At 41.0% G+C, this 19,810-nt stretch overlaps 1 protein-coding gene and 1 long non-coding RNA gene across 3 annotated transcripts in view; one reads left to right on the forward strand and one right to left on the reverse strand.

Moving 5' to 3' along the window:
- Positions 1-3,915: 3,915 nt before the first annotated feature.
- The window catches only part of LOC132424311 (uncharacterized), a 233,791-nt gene continuing 217,896 nt past the window's right edge, over positions 3,916-19,810 (reverse strand). For both annotated transcript variants that reach the window (XR_009519196.1, XR_009519197.1), the window contains one exon: positions 3,916-4,304. This is a non-coding gene — a long non-coding RNA (uncharacterized lncRNA). The remainder of the gene's footprint in view (positions 4,305-19,810) is intronic.
- On the forward strand, positions 13,214-19,022 carry P2RY1 (purinergic receptor P2Y1). Its single transcript, XM_060011450.1, has 2 exons — positions 13,214-15,156; positions 16,647-19,022. The coding sequence occupies exon 1, from the start codon at positions 13,343-13,345 to the stop codon at positions 14,462-14,464; it is 1,122 nt and encodes a 373-aa protein (XP_059867433.1). The 5' UTR covers positions 13,214-13,342; the 3' UTR covers positions 14,465-15,156; positions 16,647-19,022.

Raw genomic sequence — 19,810 nt, forward strand, 5'->3', positions numbered from 1 at the left:
TCTCTAGTTGTGGCGAGTGGGGGCTACTCTTCGTTTTGGTGCACAGGCTTGTCATTGCGGTGCCTTCTCTTTTTGTGGAGCACGGGCACTAGGCGTGCAGGCTTCAGTAGTTGTGACACGTGGGCTCAATAGTTGTGGCTCGTGGGTTGTAGTAGTTGTGGTGCACGGGCTCAGTTACTCCGTGGCATGTGGGATCTTCCCGGACCAGGGCTCGAACCCGTGTCGCCTGCATTGGCAGGCGGATTCTTAACCACTGTGCCACCAGGGAAGTCCCTCCTAGTCTTCTTAATTTGATACCATTACAAGGAAGCCATTGGAATTACCCTTGCATTTTCAATACCTTGGGCCTAATGGATCCTACTTCCTCATATTCCAGAATTTAGCAAATGAAATAGTGTTTGTGTTCTGATGTTTATTTTCTATATGTAATATTTTATCTTCATATATTCACTGAATGAATATGAAATATTCACTTCATATATTCACAGTTACAGATGATATTTAAAAGTACTACTTATGTATGCATTTATTACTTTTCCCCAACCAACAATTTGCATGGCTCTGAAAATCAATTTCTTATATTTTCTTTTCCCTTCAACTCATTCTTCCTCCTCTTTTCTATGATGTGGTTTTTCCCATTGGGCACATCCTCCTGTTTCCTTCACTCATTTACAGGCTCCTGCATTTCTGCTCTCCCAGAAGGATTTTATCCCCGTGATTAGGCCTTTTGGATCCTTTCTTTTCCTTCTAATAATACCCAATGAATTTGTATTTAAACCTCCCTCTTGCCTGCTTCTCCCAGCTCCTGGATGTGACTTCTCCAGTTAATAACTTCAGCCACCTGGCTCTCAAATCTTTTCCTATAGTGCATTCCCTTATTAGGAGGTACTTTATACTTAAATGCTTCTTTTGGAGAACTGCCATGTGTTTCCTATATTGGTTTTAATTAGGAGTTTTGGGGGTTTTACAAAACGTTCTGTGTGGTAACTCTGCTTTGCCCTAGTTTTATTTCCTGTAGCTTCTTAATGGATTTTTTTTTAATACGTTCATCATCAAATTCAGCAGCCTCTATTTTGTAGATATTGATTTACTTTGACATTTCCTTGTATTTAACTTACTTTATGTTTCTGTTTAACTTTAGGGTCTTTTCCTGTGTCTCAATGCTTTTATTCTCCCGTATCTTTTCTGTTTTTGTCTCTTTTCCATTTCTAGAAAACCCTGACTCTTTGGCAGAGAACTATCTTTTTATCATTAAGTCCTTAGACTTCCCGCAGTAAGTGCTCAGAAAATACCAGCTATTATTCTTATAACTATCCTGGTGATGGCTGTGAATAACTACTACGTCCTGAATCACCCTATTTTCAAAAACAACTTTTTGTAATTTCTCATTATGTTTGCTTTCCTGTTTCCAACTTCTAATTTATCTTTGAATCTTCCTTATAGTTTCCATATAAATACAATTTTTTGGCTCTTCTTTGGGGTTTAATGTCTCTTACTACAACTTATTGTATAGTTTATTAATGTATTAAATACTTCTTCCTTATTTTTTTATTACCTTAAACATTTCATCTTTGTCCTTGTAATGAATTCAGACTAAATATCCATCTCACTTTTGCACCTTAAATGTTAATTCTTTTGTGTTTGATTTTTTTTTTCATTTCATGTAGAACTACATTAAAATACTACATATCCATGCCATCTGCCGTGTTGATTCTTTTCTATCTGAAAACTTCTGACCAGGGAATATTGGGATATAAAGTTTTTGCAGTAACTTAAGAGGTAAGTGCTTTACCTTTGTTACTGGAAAGAAAATTATTGTTTACCTGATTCAAAGTCTTGATCTAAACTTAACTGATGCACCATGATATCTCTTAAGGAAACCAAGTTCCCTTTGTCCCTTTACAGGGCTTCTTTGTATTTTATGTATCAAGTCCTCTGTTATTGTGTCAGACTTTCTTGTTTAGTAATGCCAGGAAACTATTTATCTAGTTTTCTTTCCTTTATCCTTTCAACTACTAGTAGTGTTCTGTCAGCATTAAGAAAATGGAAAGAAATGGTAAGATAGGTATATATACATATATTTACATCCTGGCAGGAAGGCAAGATACAATTATATAGTACCCTAATTTAAAATATACATATAAATATATATTCACATGACAATATTTGAAAGGAAAAATCTTTGGATGAGTAAATGTTAATATTGGTTGTCCCAAGGTATAGAATTTTGCCTCTGTTTTTTCTGAGTGTGTGTGTGTGTGTGTGTGTGTGTGTGTGTGTGTGTCTGTGTGTGAGACTTATCTGCAGTAACTTTTCTTCCCACAATAATCCTGTTCTTGGGTAATTAGTTGAGTAATTTTTATTAGAAATTAAATACATTTTAAAAATGATCGGTGAGTCTCTTTATTTCATCATACTTGCTATTCTAATAGCCTCCCATAAACCAACAATATAGGAGACAAGTCAGTCAGGCAGTCTACAGAAGGAATTCAGCTGAGGCCATTAACCTAGAAAGAGTTTCCTCCCTAAAAAAGCCATCAGGTCATTCACTTCTGGAATGTTGAAGTCTGGTAATAATTAACTTATTTCTTTCTTCAGTGTTGTCACCATGGCATTAGCCACATTTTTTTCCAATCACATTTTAGATTATCCACATGATAATGGATAATCCTTCTTCAACTTCCCTAACTGAGGAGCCACAAGTCCTCCTTCCTTCATTTTCAATCCTGCTCCTTTCTCTAATACACACACACACACACACACGTGTGTGTGTGTGTGTTTATATGTTCAGACACATATACGCTTTTCATTTCAGAGTGCACTGTAATCAATCTTCTGAGGCCTGAGTTTTTTTTATTACATACTGGAACTTTAAGTTCTGCTTTATCCAGAGTTATAGGAACTTTATCAATCCTTAAAGGTTTCTTTGATGACCAATGTTTCTTTTATCATTGACTGATTTCTTCTTCTCCTTCTTCTTCGTCTGGCTCTCCTCACTGCCTGAAAATTTACACTGTATTTCCTCTTAGATTTCCTCATATATCACCATATACCATATTCCTCATATTCCAATTTCCTCATATAATCTTTTAATACTTAATATATTTAATACTGTGTATTTACATCTTTGAGATGTTATATTCATTTTCTTCAGTCTTTTACTCCATGAGAAGAAAGCAGTGGGTTTCCTTCCCTTCCTCATATATTACTTCTAAGGACTTCTAATCAGAATGGCCTTCTCAGAGGTAAGGAGATTTTGTCTCTTTCCTCATAGCCCAGCTGATTTACAGACCTACCTCTTGTTCATCGTACCGACTATACCTGTTTCCCTCTGCCTTTTTTCCTTCCATGGCCAGAGTAGTACTGCTTTATTTCCCCTTCTGCTCTTGAAAAGCTTGTCCCACGTCATTTCCTTCTCTTAGAGCTCCACAACTTTTTCCTGCAGTTATTCTGAGCAGGAAGAACTCTTGCATTGATTATAATGTAGCATATAAAATATATTTTATTATAACATACAGCATGCTTTGGGGTGAATGCTATAAAGTTGACCTTCTTCCCCAGAACAACTATTTACAAATTCTTGCTTCTCCCCTCCCTTTTTTTGTAATTAAAGAAATCAACCTTATCCTCCATTGCTGAACCACTTTTCCTTACTTACCTAACACTCATTTCGTGACTTTGTAAAGTCTACCTTTGGCCAATTCCTGAGGATCCCCATGCGAGTAGTAATCTTTGCCTGTTTCTAAATGAAAAGTATTAGGTTGGTAGTCCAACGCTGCTTCCCCTTGCCACACCTGTCCTTTATACATACACTTTCAATCCAAACCCTTACCAGTCTGCCACCTTCATTGGAGATGAAATCTAATCTAATCTCTCATGCTATCTTGCTAAAGCAAATTATAATGTATCCTACAGCCACAATTTCATGCCCGAGGAGAATGAACAGGGCTTTCAGCTATGAAGTGTTCACGCAATCACCACAAAGTTTTTCCAGACTTGCCTTCCCCTTTCTTCTGAGGCACTCATTCTCTAAATCAAATTCAATTTCTCTGCTGCTCCGAAGCTCACGTCAAACTCCTTATTTCCAAAGACTCAAATTACTGTAAGTATGTCCCTTGGTTTCCTCCCAACTGAATTAATAATGAAGGTCCCGGGAGAAATTACCATACCTTGGGGCTGGTTTCCATCATGGAAGCAGAACCTCATAATTTATCTTTGATTGAAGGAAGACTTTCATTTTCCTGGCAGGAATGCAAAGATTCTTTTTTCCTTCTTTTTTTTTTTCATCCTTTCTTCTATACGTCCTTAGCAAAGACAAAAGAGGTAAGACAACAGGATTTTTCTGCCTTCTGCCTTCTTAGTTCATTCATTCTGCTCAGTTTTTCCATATGCTCTGTAGATCTCCACTTGGGTGCTCCCATTGGGAGCTAACTCTCAGCAACTTCCCTGCCAAAGCAGTAGGTTCCCAGGGCCTTGTCTCACCAATCTTGGAGCACTGTTTTCTCCACCAGGCTCTGAATGGTCCCAGGCACAATACTCTAGCCTCTTTGAAGCTCTGGAGTTTGCCAGTCACAACTGTATTCCTGAAACCCTTGTTTTCCCTCTTCCTCTCCACCCATCAATCACACCCATGGTTGTACTGCCTTCTATACCAGAGGTGATAACAATGTCACTCCTTGCCCCCATATTTCCTCCTAAGACAGGTAGGCTATCCTTCTCTTTCTCTTGGAGTCTGTCACTCAGCCCTGGAGGAAGGCTCTGATCGCCTGGCTCATCCCCTTCACCTCCAGGCCAAAGTGAATTTGACCGTGTCAGTCCAGAATCTTTCCCTAGGAATTTATTATTGGAAATAATGCTAGGCTTTGGGTTGCCACTTTGAGTCATATCCGTGTAGGAAGAGAAAACTGTTTTGCAGAGAGAGGGAAGAGGAGAAGAGGAAGAAGAAAGGAAGAAAAAGAAGGAGGGAGGGAAAGAAAATCAGTGGCTGAACAGAGAAAGGCAGAGAACAGAGATCCCATGTCTTTAGAGAAGTAGAGAGAATAGGCAAGATACATGATTTTCAAGTTCCTATACCTTCTCTCTTCTAAAGCCCCCACTCCTGTACCCTTCCAATAAAGTCACTTATTTGTTCAAGCTGGTTTTGATGAATCTGGTTTCTTACACCCAAAGGCCCACTTATCAAGTTATATCCATTAAGGTAAAAATGATAGTACTATAAATAATAATGATGATAATAGCTAGTATTCATTACACACTTACTATGTACCAGGCACAGTCCTAAACACTTTACTCACACAATCACATTCTTACAGCTATCTTGTGATATAGGAGTTATTTGATAAGAACATTGACACGACACAGGTTTGGCCATGAGTCTAGTTGCACAGCTATTAAGTGGCCCTAACTGACCTTTGAACCCAGTTCTGTCTTATTCTCCAAAACCACGTGGTATGAGCTAATACATAAAAAGCATTCCAAACAGCACGTGGCACATGCGTACCACAGTTCACGATTGCTAAACCCTTAACGTGTTTTAGTCACTGGATAGGAGCAGCTACAGCATTTTTAAATTGCCATAGTAAAGCAATGTCAGGCAGGATCATGTAAAATCTTGCTACTCAGAGTGTAGTGGTTGGATGAGGAGCTTGGACATCAAACAGAACTTGTTGCAAATGCAAAGTCTTGGGCTCCACCCCATACCTACAACTGCATTTTAGCAAGATCCTGCCACTGATCTGTATGCCCAGTCAAGTTTGAGAAACTGTGCTAAGAGACTCAAAGCAGACGTTGCTGGTGAGCTAAGATAGTATTTAATTACATGGTTATTATAACTATGATACAGTCTCTAAGATAAATATTTAGCTGCAATATCAGGTGTCTAGAACTGAAGCTAAAAGATGAAAATCAGAAGTAATGTTGAGGTTCTGCTAAACCCTGTCATTGAAAACGTAAGAATTTGTCAAGGAGTAACTGATTATTTCTCCACTTGAAGCATAACCTACACTATTTGAGTTCTCTTCAGCTATAAATAACTGTTTCTATATTGAACTATATTTTATTCCATTTTATTGTTTCTATAGACAAAACATGGGTCTATTTCACTTTAGTATTTTGACATATTAGATGCTTTCTTCAGCTACCCAGGTATCTTTCCAGCAGAGTATCCAATCTTGTGCTTGTTGTAAGAAGACCCTCTTGGATAAGCCCATCCTGCCAGCTTTTCTACAAGAATCTAAATTAAGAAATTATAAAAATGGACACAATGCTCATCTGCTTAAAATTGGTTCACACTTTGAGTGCCACGGGTGAAAACTTATCAAATTTTCAGAAAGCCAAATTCCAAAATCTGAAGTTTGAATGACAACAACTGCTATTAAGTTTAATCTTGAAAAATGTGTACAGCACTATATAGCACAGAGAACTATATTCAGTATCCTATGATAAACCATAATGGAAAAAATATGAAAAAAAAGAATATATATATATATATATATATATATATATATACATATATCTGAATCACTTTGCCGTACAGCAGAAATTAACACAATGTTGTAAATCAACTATACTTCAATTAAAAAAATGTTTAAATTTAAAAAAGAAAAGAAAAAGAAAAATGTGAAACTCTCAGGACATAATTGAGATCAACATCCCAGGAGTGAGCTGATGGAATCTGTGACTTAACATGAGGAAAACAGGTATTTCTTTATTTTCACACATGGTTTTCATTTACCTATTTGGGATTTAGCTTATGCACTCAAAATATGGATGTATCAGAAATCAACAATTTATTTATGGTGGATATAATAACGATGACAAATGACACTCAAATAATGTCATATTTTTACCCTTTGTGCTACCATGGAAACCCTCCATGGGTCCATGAGTATGGTGTAAGATCTTGGATATGGGTAACTGGCTTTAAAGATACTTCTGCACCCACAGGCTTTACAAACACTTCCTATCTCCTGAAAAAGCTAAGTGTATAATGAAATTGTAGGGACCTCCCTGGTGGCGCAGTGGTTAGGAATCCACCAGCCAATGCAGGGGACACGGGTTTGAGCCCTGGTCCGGGAAGATCCCACATGCCACAGAGCAACTAAGCCCATGCGCCACAGCTACTGAGCCTGTGCTCTAGAGCCTGCGAGCCACAACTACTGAGCCCATAAGCCACAACTACTGAAGCCCGCGTGCCTAGAGCCCATACTCCACACCAAGAGAAGCTCCCCAATGAGAAGTCCGCACACTGCAACGAAGAGCAGTCCCCGCTGGCCACAACTAGAGAAAGCCCGCATGCAGCAACGAAGACCCAACACAGCCAAGAATAAATAAATAAATTATTTTAAAATAAAAAAAGAAAATTGTAGAAAAACTGGCATGTAATATAGCATTTCCAATCTATTATCAGTAAATGTTGTGAGACATGCTTTTGTGAAACCAGAGAGGTCAGATACAAAGAGAACAAAGGGAATATTTATCATATATAATGATTAGAGAAAGACGACAAGCCAGGACTGGCATTTTTATTCTGGATTTAACATAAGTTCTTTTAAAACTATTATAAAGTGACCAAGACTAGGGACTAGGGCTTCATGTGGATGGGAATAAGGAAAGTAAATACTAAAAAGGGCACTATAGGGAAGCAGTTTCCTTGACTATTCTTAACTTCTGGGAGCAAGAAATTTTGTGAAGGATGAAAAGATTTAGGTGGCCTGGGATTTTACAGGTCCTTGTAAGTGACAGCACGCAGATGGAAAACCTAGCCTATATATATATATATATATATATATATATATATTCATATATATATTCATTCATATATGTATTCATATATATGAATCATTTTTCTGTATACCTGAAACTAATACAACATTGTAAATCAAATCAACTACACTTCAAAAAAAAAAAAAAGAAACTTCATTGAACTGAAACAAAAAGAAAGAAAAGAAAACCAAGCTCAATGTCATCTGCGAAGGGGCAGATACTCAAACGGCACATTATTCTAACCACGGGACCCCTCAGCCTGTGTCATCTCACCACCTCCCAGACCCCTTCCCCCACAGCTACCCAGATTCAAACCTAAATAATTGGAAAGCAACGCTCTGTGAGATTTCCAAAGTTCCCTATCAGTTGTGTGCAAGCACCTTACTTTCTCTTCTCCCCTACACAGTTCCCCTCTTGCACCTTCATCTCCTTCCTCCCTTTCCCTTCCCCTCCCTCTTTCTTCAGCCTCCCTGGTCCCTTACTCACCTCTCCTCTTATTCATTCCAACCCTGGAGCAACCAGGCTGTCTCCTATTCTGTGTCCTATACTCCTGAGGTGATTCTTAATGAAATAAATTTCAGGACCCCTACTGACTGGATCCATGACAAGTGAATCATTTATAGGAGCAGCCAGGCCCTGCCCAGCACAGGACCGTCTTTCATCCTTTCTCTGTGTGCTTTTTCCACTCCTGCCCCACCTTAGCCCTCTCACCTCTAACTCACTGGAGGATACCAGCTGTGAATTCCTTGGGCTTCTTTCTTCTTTCTTTCTCCTATATTCTTCTTGGAGAACAGAAGAGTCTCCTCACTTTCTTAAGGTATATCTCAGAAGTTATCACACTTTAGTTATTATTCTTGGAGGGATCTCTCAAAGGATTCCCTCGTCTCCCAAAGCAGAGTCTCATCCTCTCTCACCTGCAAAATCCTGAATTGGCCTACCCATTAGCTCTCCCTTCTCTCTGCCACCCTTTACATTTTTTTTTTTTTTTGCGGTATGCGGGCCTCTCACTGTTGTGGCCTCTCCCGTTGTGGAGCACAGGCTCCGGATGCGCAGGCCCAGCGGCCATGGCTTACGGGCCCAGCCGCTCCGCGGCACGTGGGATCTTCCCGGACCGGGGCACGAACCCGCGTCCCCTGCATCGGCAGGCGGACTCTCAACCACTGCGCCACCAGGGAAGCCCCACCCTTTACATTTTATGTTTATCAGAAGTTTTTTTCTTTTTATGCTTGTAGCCCTCGATTCAAATGTTTTCAATAATCTTTCCATCCTCAATGATTGTTGGATTTTCTGTGACTTAAGAAAAAGAACCTTTGTAAAGATGGTTATTAGAAACTTTGTAACAAGAAGGGCAGCCTTTTTGTTTATGAGTCTGAAACTGAACAGGTTTGACTTTCCTAGAATTGTCTGTCACTTCTCAAATTATATATAAATTGTTGGCTATTTTTTTAAAAGCCTAAGGAGAGCAGAACATTTGGGAAGCTTCTGAAATACTCTGACTATCAGTACCTTCAAGACCTGGCTCAAAATTTTCTCTCTTGATAGAAGGCTTTGGGAATAACACTTTCTATACTCAATCTTTTTTAGTAGTGGCCACTAACAGTTAATTTTCCTATCAGTGCCCTGTACTAGTGTGTATTTTATCATAGAATGGTGGTTAAATGTGTGGCCTTTAGGGATAGATGGCTTCAGTTTAAATCCCAGTTTCTACTGTATGACTCTGAATGAGTTACTTAACCTCTCTGTGCCTTCGTTTCACCACTTATAAAATAGGGATATTGGGGCTTCCCTGGTGGCGCAGTGGTTGAGAGTCCGCCTGCCGATGCAGGGGACGCGGGTTCGTGCCCCGGTCCGGGAGGATCCCACGTGCCGCAGAGCGGCTGGGCCCGTGAGCCATGGCCGCTGGGCCTGCGCGTCCGGAGCCTGTGCTCCACAACAGGAGAGGCCACAACAGTGAGAGGCCCGCGTAGCGCAAAAAAAAAAAAAAAAAAAAGGGATATGACTGTCAATTACCGTAGGATATTTTAAGGATTAAAGGACCCAGAACTGTGCATAGTGCTGAGTATATAGGAAAGGCTTATTATTATTGCTATTGTTATATGTTATTATCATGGTTAACCCTGTAAGTTCTTTGCATTTCCAACTAAATTGTTAATCTCTTCAAGTCAGACATTTACATCATTAATGAAATAAAAAACAAATTAATACAAAATGTTTGAGGTAAGTCACTTAAAGATATGAAACATATTCTTTTCATAACTTTAAGGCATTTATATTTGGTATTTAAGTATCAATAAATACTTACATGTTACTGGGTTTTAGATGGTATTTTATTTTTTCCTTTATTAAATCTAGTCCAATGTATTACAAATAGAAAGTTAACACAGTCAACAAACAATAACTGAATACATAAATTATTTCTCAAAAGCACAATTTTGATTTAAAATACAACTTAAACATATTTCAAATCTAAAATATGTGGCATGTAAAAGCAGTGTTTACAAAATCAACCTTTTTTATCTCATTTTAAAAAGTCTGTGGTGGGGCTTCCCTGGTGGCGCAGTGGTTGAGAGTCCGCCTGCCGATGCAGGGGACACGGGTTCGTGTCCCGGTCGGCGAAGATCCCACATGCTGTGGAGCGGCTGGGCCCGTGAGCCATGGCCGCTGGGCCTGCGCGTCCGGAGCCTGTGCTCCGCAATGGGAGAGGCCACACAGTGAGAGGCCCGAGTACCGCAAAAAAAAAAAAAAAAAAAAAAAATCTGTGGTCCATTTAGGACAAGTATCTTCTCCAAATGCCTAATAAAGTGTGAAGTTTTCTGAAAGTACTTAATGGTATTTAGACTAAGTGTACTTTTCCAAACACTCACATTATGGGTTAATGCATTTGCAACAGACTTCTGAATGAGGTTACATATTGCTTATGTTGCAAATGAAAAATGGGAAGAGTGAGGAGTTAGGACCTATTGAGTACCAATGGAAGTCAATGTTTTCTTCCACTTCCCTCTCTCTCTTAATAGAAAATAATCCCAGTCAGTACCATCCTAATCAAAGAATATGAAAATGTTTCATGTTAAGACTTGGAATTATAGAATCATATATGGATGGGAAAAAAAATCAAATCCAACTCCCTTATTTTATAGTTGAGAAAACTGAGGCCTGTAGCATTCATTTCAATTGAGACTTGTTTTCAAAACAACATTCATGCCCTTGAGTTACTTACTCTAGTTTTATCGTTTATTTTCATGCTGTTTTATTGACCACAACTCAAAATACCAGTGTGCTCACAATGCCATGTGTTTGGATATGGTCCTTTCTACATGTGTCCCTGGAAAGGACTGTCTGGTCCTTGTGGGGAATTTTCCTTTGTGGTATCAAAGCCAGGAGCTCCAGGTTTTCTTTTGAGCATTTTTTAAGAGAACATTATCATGTAACATCTGGGGCCAGAAAGAAATCTTTATGGTATATATTTTACAGATATTTTCTTCTGGGATTTTTTTCTTCAAAGAGAAAAGCCTTTGTGACTATTTCACATAAAGCATATGTTAATTAATAAATTGTCAAGATTGCTAGATTCATCCCTGTGTGGGCCCATTTAAATATGTCCCTCAATAGCTAATTCATTTTCCAATCAAACTTGCTCAACTACAATGTTGAAGTGCATTGCTCTAAAATTTGATACATTCAAGCCATGAAAATGAGTTTTTGAATAAATGTAGTATTCAAGGAAGTCTCAACCAGTATTGTTAGGGTACTTACCAGAGATATTTGTGACTAATCACTTTCTTCTTTTTTTTTTTTTTTTTTGCGGTATGCGGGCCTCTCACTGTCGTGGCCTCTCCCGTTGCGGAGCACAGGTTCCGGACGACGCGCAAGCTCAGCAGCCATGGCTCACGGGCCCAGCCGCTCCGCGGCATGTGGGATCTTCCCGGGCCGGGGCACGAACCCGTATCCGCTGCATCGGCAGGCGGACTCTCAACCACTGCGCCACCAGAGAAGCCCTGTGACTAATCACTTTAACCTAAAGAAATAGGATTGGTAATAAAACCCCCAAAGCACACCTTAATCACTTTGGAGTTGAAATTGTCTTTACATCTATCTATATAAATTTATATTTAATATTCGTTATTTCCTGAACAATATGTTTTTATTTATTTTTTATTGCAGACTTTGATCTTTAATTAAATGTACTGGACAGGAGGATTTGGGGACCCTGCGTTGTCTGTAAGTGGTAGGTAACAAATTGTGCTGAAGCAACGTCAAGTATCAACTACTAATACTTTTACAAAGCCCTTTTAGAAATTTTCACGTTGATGTTACCAATTGACGTCGGTTTATTAGCATTTGGTTAATTAAGAGAAACCATATTGAAATAAAAGCGGAAAGGCAGACTAGAAGGACAGAAAGAGACTCTCCCCATTTCCCTCCCCACCCTCCCTCCTTTGAAAGCTTTCTGGGAGCAGCAGGTTCCTGCAAGTGCCAGGAATCCGGTCTCTGGTGAAGCGCGGAGCACTGCAACGCCAGGGCTTTCCCAGTTGGGGACTACAGGGGGACTACAGGCTGCTTGGAACGTGCAAACACCTGGCGTGGTTCTTGAGGGCCCTAGAGACTTGAGTCTCATTCCGGTCCGCTCCAGGGTTGTAGGCAGAAGGCTCTGAGCGGTCAGAGGGGTTTCCTGTGTGTCAGCAACATCACTCTGCCGAGATAGCTGGCGGAAGAGCCACGGAGCGCTCTCGGACCAATCGCTCTCCAGCAGCCAGCCCTACCCCTGACCCTGACCGAGCGCGCCCTGACCGCCGACTCTGGTGAAGACCGGCTCTCCCAGAAGCCGCCTCCGGCCCCGGGCGAACTTCGCGCAGGCACGCCCCTCGCCTCCCGGAGGAGCGCGGACTCGCCCGGGTGCCCAAACTCCGCCCATCCTCGCGGGGAGCCCGGCTCGCCCTCCCGCCGCCTGCACTCAAGCAGGTCTCTAGAAGAGCCTGCGAGCTAACACAGACGGCGAGCCGCACGCGATCCAGAAGCACACGAGTCTGCGACCACGCGCGCTCCGATGGCCCCCAGACGCTGAGAGCCGGGGGCGCGGAGGCGGCGGCGCGGGCCCTAGAGCCGAGCTGCTGGCTTGCAAGGTAGGGCGCAGGAAGATGCCCAAACGAAGTTGATCTTTGGGGGAAGGAGGTTGGGGCGCGCCCTCCCCATCTCAGCGAGTTTGGCTCGACCTCACTGAGCCCCCGGCGCGCTCTCCGGCGCGAACCCGCGGTCCCTCGGGAAAGCGCAGTCGGAAAGTTGTCGGCGGCGGTGTCCGTAGCGCCCTGTTGTGTAACCTCGGCGCTGCCAGCCTCACCGGGAAGTTGCTGGTCCTCCGGCCAGCCCGGTTCGGTCGCGGCCCGGGGCAGATTTCATGGCCCGCGGCGAACGCGGGCCCGGAGCCGGCGTGGGCGAGCCCCTGCTTGACCCCTCCCGCAGAGTTCCCCGGCGCCCCCTCCCGTCTGCTCGCCCGCCTTTCCGATGCTCGCTGCGCCCCTCGCCGCCGCCCTCTTGCCGCCGCTCGCCCCTTGGAGCCGCCGCCTAAGTCGGGGAGGAGAGAATGACCGAGGTGCTGTGGCCGGCGGTCCCCAATGGGACGGACGCTGCCTTCCTGGCCGGCCCGGGCTCGCCCTGGGGGAACAGCACAGTGGCCTCCACCGCCGCCGTCGCCTCTCCGTTCAAATGCGCGCTGACCAAGACAGGCTTCCAGTTCTACTACCTGCCAGCTGTCTACATCTTGGTGTTCATTGTCGGCTTCCTGGGCAACAGCGTGGCCATCTGGATGTTCGTCTTCCACATGAAGCCGTGGAGCGGCATCTCCGTGTACATGTTCAACTTGGCCTTGGCGGACTTCTTGTACGTGCTGACTCTGCCGGCGCTCATCTTCTACTACTTCAATAAGACCGACTGGATCTTCGGGGATGCCATGTGCAAGCTGCAGAGGTTCATCTTCCATGTGAATCTCTATGGCAGCATCTTGTTCCTGACCTGCATCAGCGCGCACCGGTACAGCGGTGTGGTGTACCCGCTCAAGTCCCTGGGGAGGCTGAAGAAGAAGAACGCAGTCTATATCAGCGTGCTGGTGTGGCTCATCGTGGTGGTGGGGATCTCCCCCATCCTCTTCTATTCCGGCACCGGGATCCGGAAAAACAAAACCATCACCTGCTATGACACCACCTCAGACGAGTACCTGCGAAGTTATTTCATCTACAGCATGTGCACGACTGTGGCCATGTTCTGTGTCCCTTTGGTGCTGATTTTGGGCTGTTACGGATTAATTGTGAGAGCTTTGATTTACAAAGACCTGGACAATTCGCCTCTGAGGAGGAAATCCATTTACCTGGTGATTATTGTACTGACTGTTTTTGCTGTGTCTTACATCCCTTTCCACGTGATGAAAACAATGAATTTGAGGGCCCGGCTGGATTTTCAGACCCCAGAAATGTGTGCTTTCAATGACAGGGTTTATGCCACGTATCAGGTGACAAGAGGTCTAGCAAGTCTCAACAGTTGTGTGGACCCCATTCTCTATTTCTTGGCAGGAGATACCTTCAGAAGGAGACTCTCCCGGGCCACCAGGAAAGCTTCCAGAAGAAGTGAGGCAAATTTGCAGTCCAAGAGTGAAGACATGACTCTCAATATTTTATCCGAGTTCAAGCAGAACGGAGATACAAGCTTGTGAAGACGCAAGAATCCCCCAACACCCACTTTTGTAACATGGTAGGATGCTTAATAGAGCCAAGTGCTTTTTTCCCCTTTAAGTTTCTAGTAAGATTAGAGAAAATTCAAACCAAGAAAGCAGTGAGTTTAAAAAAAAGAAAAAGAAGTGGAAATGCCTACACCCACACTTAGCTTGTTTGGGTTTGCTTTCAAGGACTTCCTTCTTTCTCACCAGAAGTATGTAACATAAAATAATACTATCCTTAAATATTTACTTTCTCTTCTGCCTTTAAAATTTGCAAGCTCTTCTGTTTCAAGTTTACATGAGTACTGGAGCTATTTGGATATTAATAACTTCTCCAAGAAAACTGACCACCTGAAACTTGAGTTTGTGATTCATCTAGTCTTTATTGTTTTTAATAATCTGAGGTGGGAACAAATTGAAACTTCACATCCTCAAATTACTGTAGTACAGCAGAATACTAAACTCGGTTCACTCGGTAGCAGATGAACAGATTGCAGCTGGGTGTTTCTTGGTCCTGCAAGCATAGGTGATGGCTGGCTGAATTACTTTGGAGAATTGAATAGAAAAATCAAGTCAATGAATTGACAAGTCTCAAAAGTGATTATCTCCCAGTGATTTCTAGAAAACTGCTCCCTCTGCGTTGGGTGCTAAATGTTTGGTGGTGGAATCCTGTATATATTATCTGACAGGTAAAATGCCTTCAAAATAATCAAAGTGCATGTACTTTCCTTTGTAAACACCACAAACTCTGTTAGACTTCCTGTGACGAAGAGCATTTACTTGCACCACTGCTGTGCAGTGCCCTAGGAGTGTGTTTGTGTTCCAGTACAAATGCTCACTTCCATCTGTAAAAACAGTTTTCAAAATCACAGATAAATTACAGACCAAGGTTGAATAACTGTTAGCGAGGTGAGGGATGTTGGGCAGGCGGGAGAGTGGCTGACAGTCATCCATAATGCATAGCCGGCAAACATATTCTCGAACGTATGAGGCAACTGGGAGTGCGGAGAAGACATTCTTAGAATAAGGACTTTAGTTTAAATTAATTATGGTGTAAAGGCCCTTTTTTTGTTTTGTTTTGCTTTTGCTCCTTCCAAATGCTGGAAAACATTAAATGCAATATAAAAAGAAGAAGGAAGAATGTGTATGGGTTGTGTTGGTAGAATGAAATGCTGTGATGCTTCACTGGATCTTACAGCCTCATATTTGAAGGAAAAAACTCCAGACATATGGGAAAGGGAAATATGAGGAATTAAATTCAAGTACTTGAAGTACCACAGCACTAAAGAGTAAGGTATAGAAACTACTAATCAGACTAGCAATAGTTTAACCAGACAGTGTTTTCTTTTATATTTTCCCTCTGCTGGGCAGTAATGACAAATCTGTAAAATACTTCAATAACTTTAATAACGATGTTCAGTGAATATTGAATTGCGGCATTTCTAGCCTTTGAAATGGTCAAATTCGATATAATGCCGAATAATGAGGTGAGGTGACAATTTCCAACACCAAATAAATAAATCCAGTGTCAAAGGAATTTTTAATGGTGAAGGTACCCCCAACAAAGCCAATATCAGAGTCTGCAGCTGATGGTGGGGTAACTTGTTTGAAAGCACTTTATATGTAGAGCAGTTTGGGGCTGTGCCTCAAGGTGAGAACCCTAGCGCCCTGTGGGACCTGGTGACAGGGAAGTCAGAGCTGGGCTTCAGTTCTTGCAGGACCTCAGTGGACTGCAGATTTGTGAGCCCTAAAGTTTCTTCCTAGACTTGCTCCAGCCACTAAGATCAATGAAGAAAAGCTGTGTTTAGCCATCCTAAAGAGTGCTGCTTTTTCACAGGTTCAGTCTTAAAGCACAGAATTATAGAAACCAAGTCAAGAAGAAACCTTCTAGATGTCCTACCTACACCTCCCCATTTTGAGAAAAGAGAAGGGTTAGCTAGGTTCTCATTTGGTTAGGGCCCTGCAGTGTTGTCTGTTGTGGAATCCTAAAAGAAAAAGACTAAGATATGTCATGAGTGTGTTACCCCTGTCAAATATCATGTTCAGTGAGACACAATTAATATCACTAAATTGTCCAAAATGGAAATGTCAAAGCCCGTATCATCCTTAAACTCGAAGGCTAATGGTACACATTTCTATAATATTCCCTCACCATTTACTTTAGTGTTCTTCCTTTTAGGTCTGATGCCCAGGCTGGTTTACAGTATGTGTTAAGTACGTTGTTTCAGCTTCCAGAGAACTTTCTTTTGGTCCAGTGTGGAGGTGAACAGTGACTAGAAGTGCTCTTTTACTCCTTGGCATGCTTTTTCCAGAGTGTTTCTTCTTTAGCTTCATACATCACATGGTAGACAATGATGACATGCAGATGCCTGCCTAATAGTGACAAGAATGATCTCTCCAACCCCTTCCAGGCACAAATTGGTCTCTGGGACGAGTCTGCTAATGGTGATCTATTGGCTGAAGATCTGATTCATGATACATGATAAGAGTAGGTATTTTAAGAGTAAAGGCAGAAATCTACTGGCATTTTGATAAAAGAGTCAAAATTACAGAACTTAGCAGTTAACTAAATTTCACACTACAAAACTGTTTGAATGCCAAGCTCAAGGCGTTTTATGGCTCATCAGTTGGCATCTTTGACTCTTTGAACATCAATGTTTGCACCTGTTTGCAAACAATGTTTGCACTTGTTTGCATCAGTGTTTGCACTGAAATGCTAAAAACACAGACCAAGAAGAGATACAGCATGAGAGTAGGATTTGGAGTTAAAATGGTGACACTGCCACTTGGCCAGCTGTGGAACTCTTGACCCTGGCAAGCCCACTCTCCGTGGATTAAAAGGGTTAGATGACATCCATCTGTTGGGGCCTTAGGGGATGTGGTAAAGCCAGAGGTGCATGAAGTCTGCTACTGTATTTTCCAGGACTGTTCAATTCCAGTCCTTGACTGAAAATTCATACAAAGTTCACCGACTGTGATATGGATATGACCTGTAGGTTTTCTCAGTCTCCTCAGGGCAGTGCACTACATTGCCTTTGGATACAAGAGATGTCAGTGCTTATAGCACTGTAGCAGCTTGTAGCAGCTGGAATTGGACTAGTGACAATAAAGATTTGTAATTAGTTAGAGATATAGTGAAGCTTTAACTTTGCTGGTCAAATTGTAACTATCATAATAGTATTTATTGATGAAGCTCACAGCCCTCCCATTGTACAGACTGAAGAACTTTCTTGAAAGTTCCAACATACTGAGGTGAATTATATTTATTACAATGTATAATATTAATATGTCACACTGGTGTATTTTACATAATATATGATGCATAAAAAATGAGAGTTACTGTATATTATGATGCTTTCCAAATATCAGTATCTTGAAATGTTTAGGTCTTCAGATTTCTTTTATCTAAAATACGAAAATCTGTTTTGTGATACAAGTGATTCATCTTCTCTACAAATGCTTTTGCACGTTTTTCTTTTTATTTAGGGTTCTATCTACATAGACACAGTTTGGTGTCAATCGATAGTAAATACAAAATATCTTAGCCAGACTGGGTCTGTACTGTCTACATTTTATATACTATTGTAGAAAAGTTTATATTGTCTTTTTAATACATTTGGAATTGTGTCCCCAAATACAGTCAGAGCTTCCCATTTCCAAATGCAAAAGCCTTGTCCTAAATTCAAAGGAGATCTCTTACGTTTTAGAAGTATGGTGAGATGGGCATTACAGATACAACATTAGAGTTTGAGGAAATACTTTAGGGAGATGGGGAGAGAAAGAGGCAGCTGATGTAATCAGTTACTGTGCTCAATTCCGCTTCAATTTTTATTTTGTGTTTCAACGTGAAATAGTATAATCTTAATTTCTGTGAGATGGAGTTTCTAAGTAACACACTACCAGCAAGTTCAACACTGCTAGTAATTTTATTGTTTTCTTTGTTCATTTGATAACTTTAATTCCAATTTTTACAGTAATAACTGTATATTATTTAGCTGCTGAATCCTGTTTCAGTTTTTTAGTTCTGTTGTACATTGTATTATACACATCATTACAAATTAATATGAAGGGGAATATATGTTACATATCAAAAATTGTGAATTTGAATTCTAGTATGTTTTAGTGCTTTTGCCAAAATGTTTATTTTTATAATATCTGTAATTTTAATATAGATAATTGAACTAGATTTCTTTGTGATTAATAGTGCCATTGAATGAGCAGTATGGAAACAGTGTTACTTGACATTTTGAGCTTTCTCAGGTTTATCGAAATCAATGGTAGCTTAACAGATTCCAGACTAATTGTGCATAATTGTGTTTTAAAGGAATGTATATTTCCTATAAGTTTGCATGCAGGAGTGTACAGCTTGGAATGTGTGTGTGTGTGTGTGTGTGTATGTGTGTGTGTGTGTGTGTGTGTGTCCATGGCATGGCAGCCAACTTCGTATCTGCTGTTGGTAATAACAGCAGAGCTTTGATATAATCATGGTCATTAGAATTGTACCTACCATAGACAGTTAAAACTGAAAAAGTCTCAATAAAACTATGAAATGTGGTCTGATGGCTTCTATGTTATTATAGTACTAATACAAGTTTCCCCAAATTTTGACATGTACCATTATACCAGCTGGCAAATATTGGCAATACTACTTACTAGTATCCTACTAATACTAGGATATATTGAATCAGCGCAGGCATCTCTTAACATGTAGCCTGGACTGTAAGAAGTGAAGTGTTAAAGAAAGAATCCTGGTGCAAGGTAACTGATAAGATCATCATTATTTGATATTTAAATATTAATAGGAACTTGATTTAATTCTTTGAGGAAAATATGGAACACAATCTTAATACATATTTCTCATACTAGTGTTCTGTGTTTAAAATGTTAGCTGTAATCTAATATAATGTAATGCCTCCTCTAATTTTTTAATCCATGGAGGTAGTGATTCTAATAATCCTTTGTGGTTTCTGTTTATCTATTAGCCTACATTGCCTACTTCTCTCAAGTTTATATATTGATAGACACACACACACACACACACACACACACACACACACACACACACATGCACACATATATATGTTGCTATGCAGTGAAAAGCTGTACCTGGAATGGACACATGCTTAAAGCATTACTTTTTTTCCTTAGTGGGGAAGGTAAGTGCACTATGGTCCTGCACTGGATTTTTTGGTTGTCTGCTGAGACAGGTGCCCTATCACAGAATCCTGTGGGTAGAAAAATGCAAATCTCTTGCAGCCCCTAAGATACTGTCACTCAGTTTTAACTCCTTAATTGACTATACTATCCAGACTTCACCACTCAGGAGTCCTCACTTACTAACGT

Source organism: Delphinus delphis, chromosome 4 (assembly GCF_949987515.2).
Source record: "Delphinus delphis chromosome 4, mDelDel1.2, whole genome shotgun sequence".
Lineage (NCBI taxonomy): Eukaryota > Metazoa > Chordata > Mammalia > Artiodactyla > Delphinidae > Delphinus > Delphinus delphis.

Excerpts from the sequence above, each read along its gene's own strand:
- P2RY1 (XM_060011450.1), top strand. The coding sequence starts at position 13,343 with ATGACCGAGGTGCTGTGGCCGGCGGTCCCCAATGGGACGGACGCTGCC.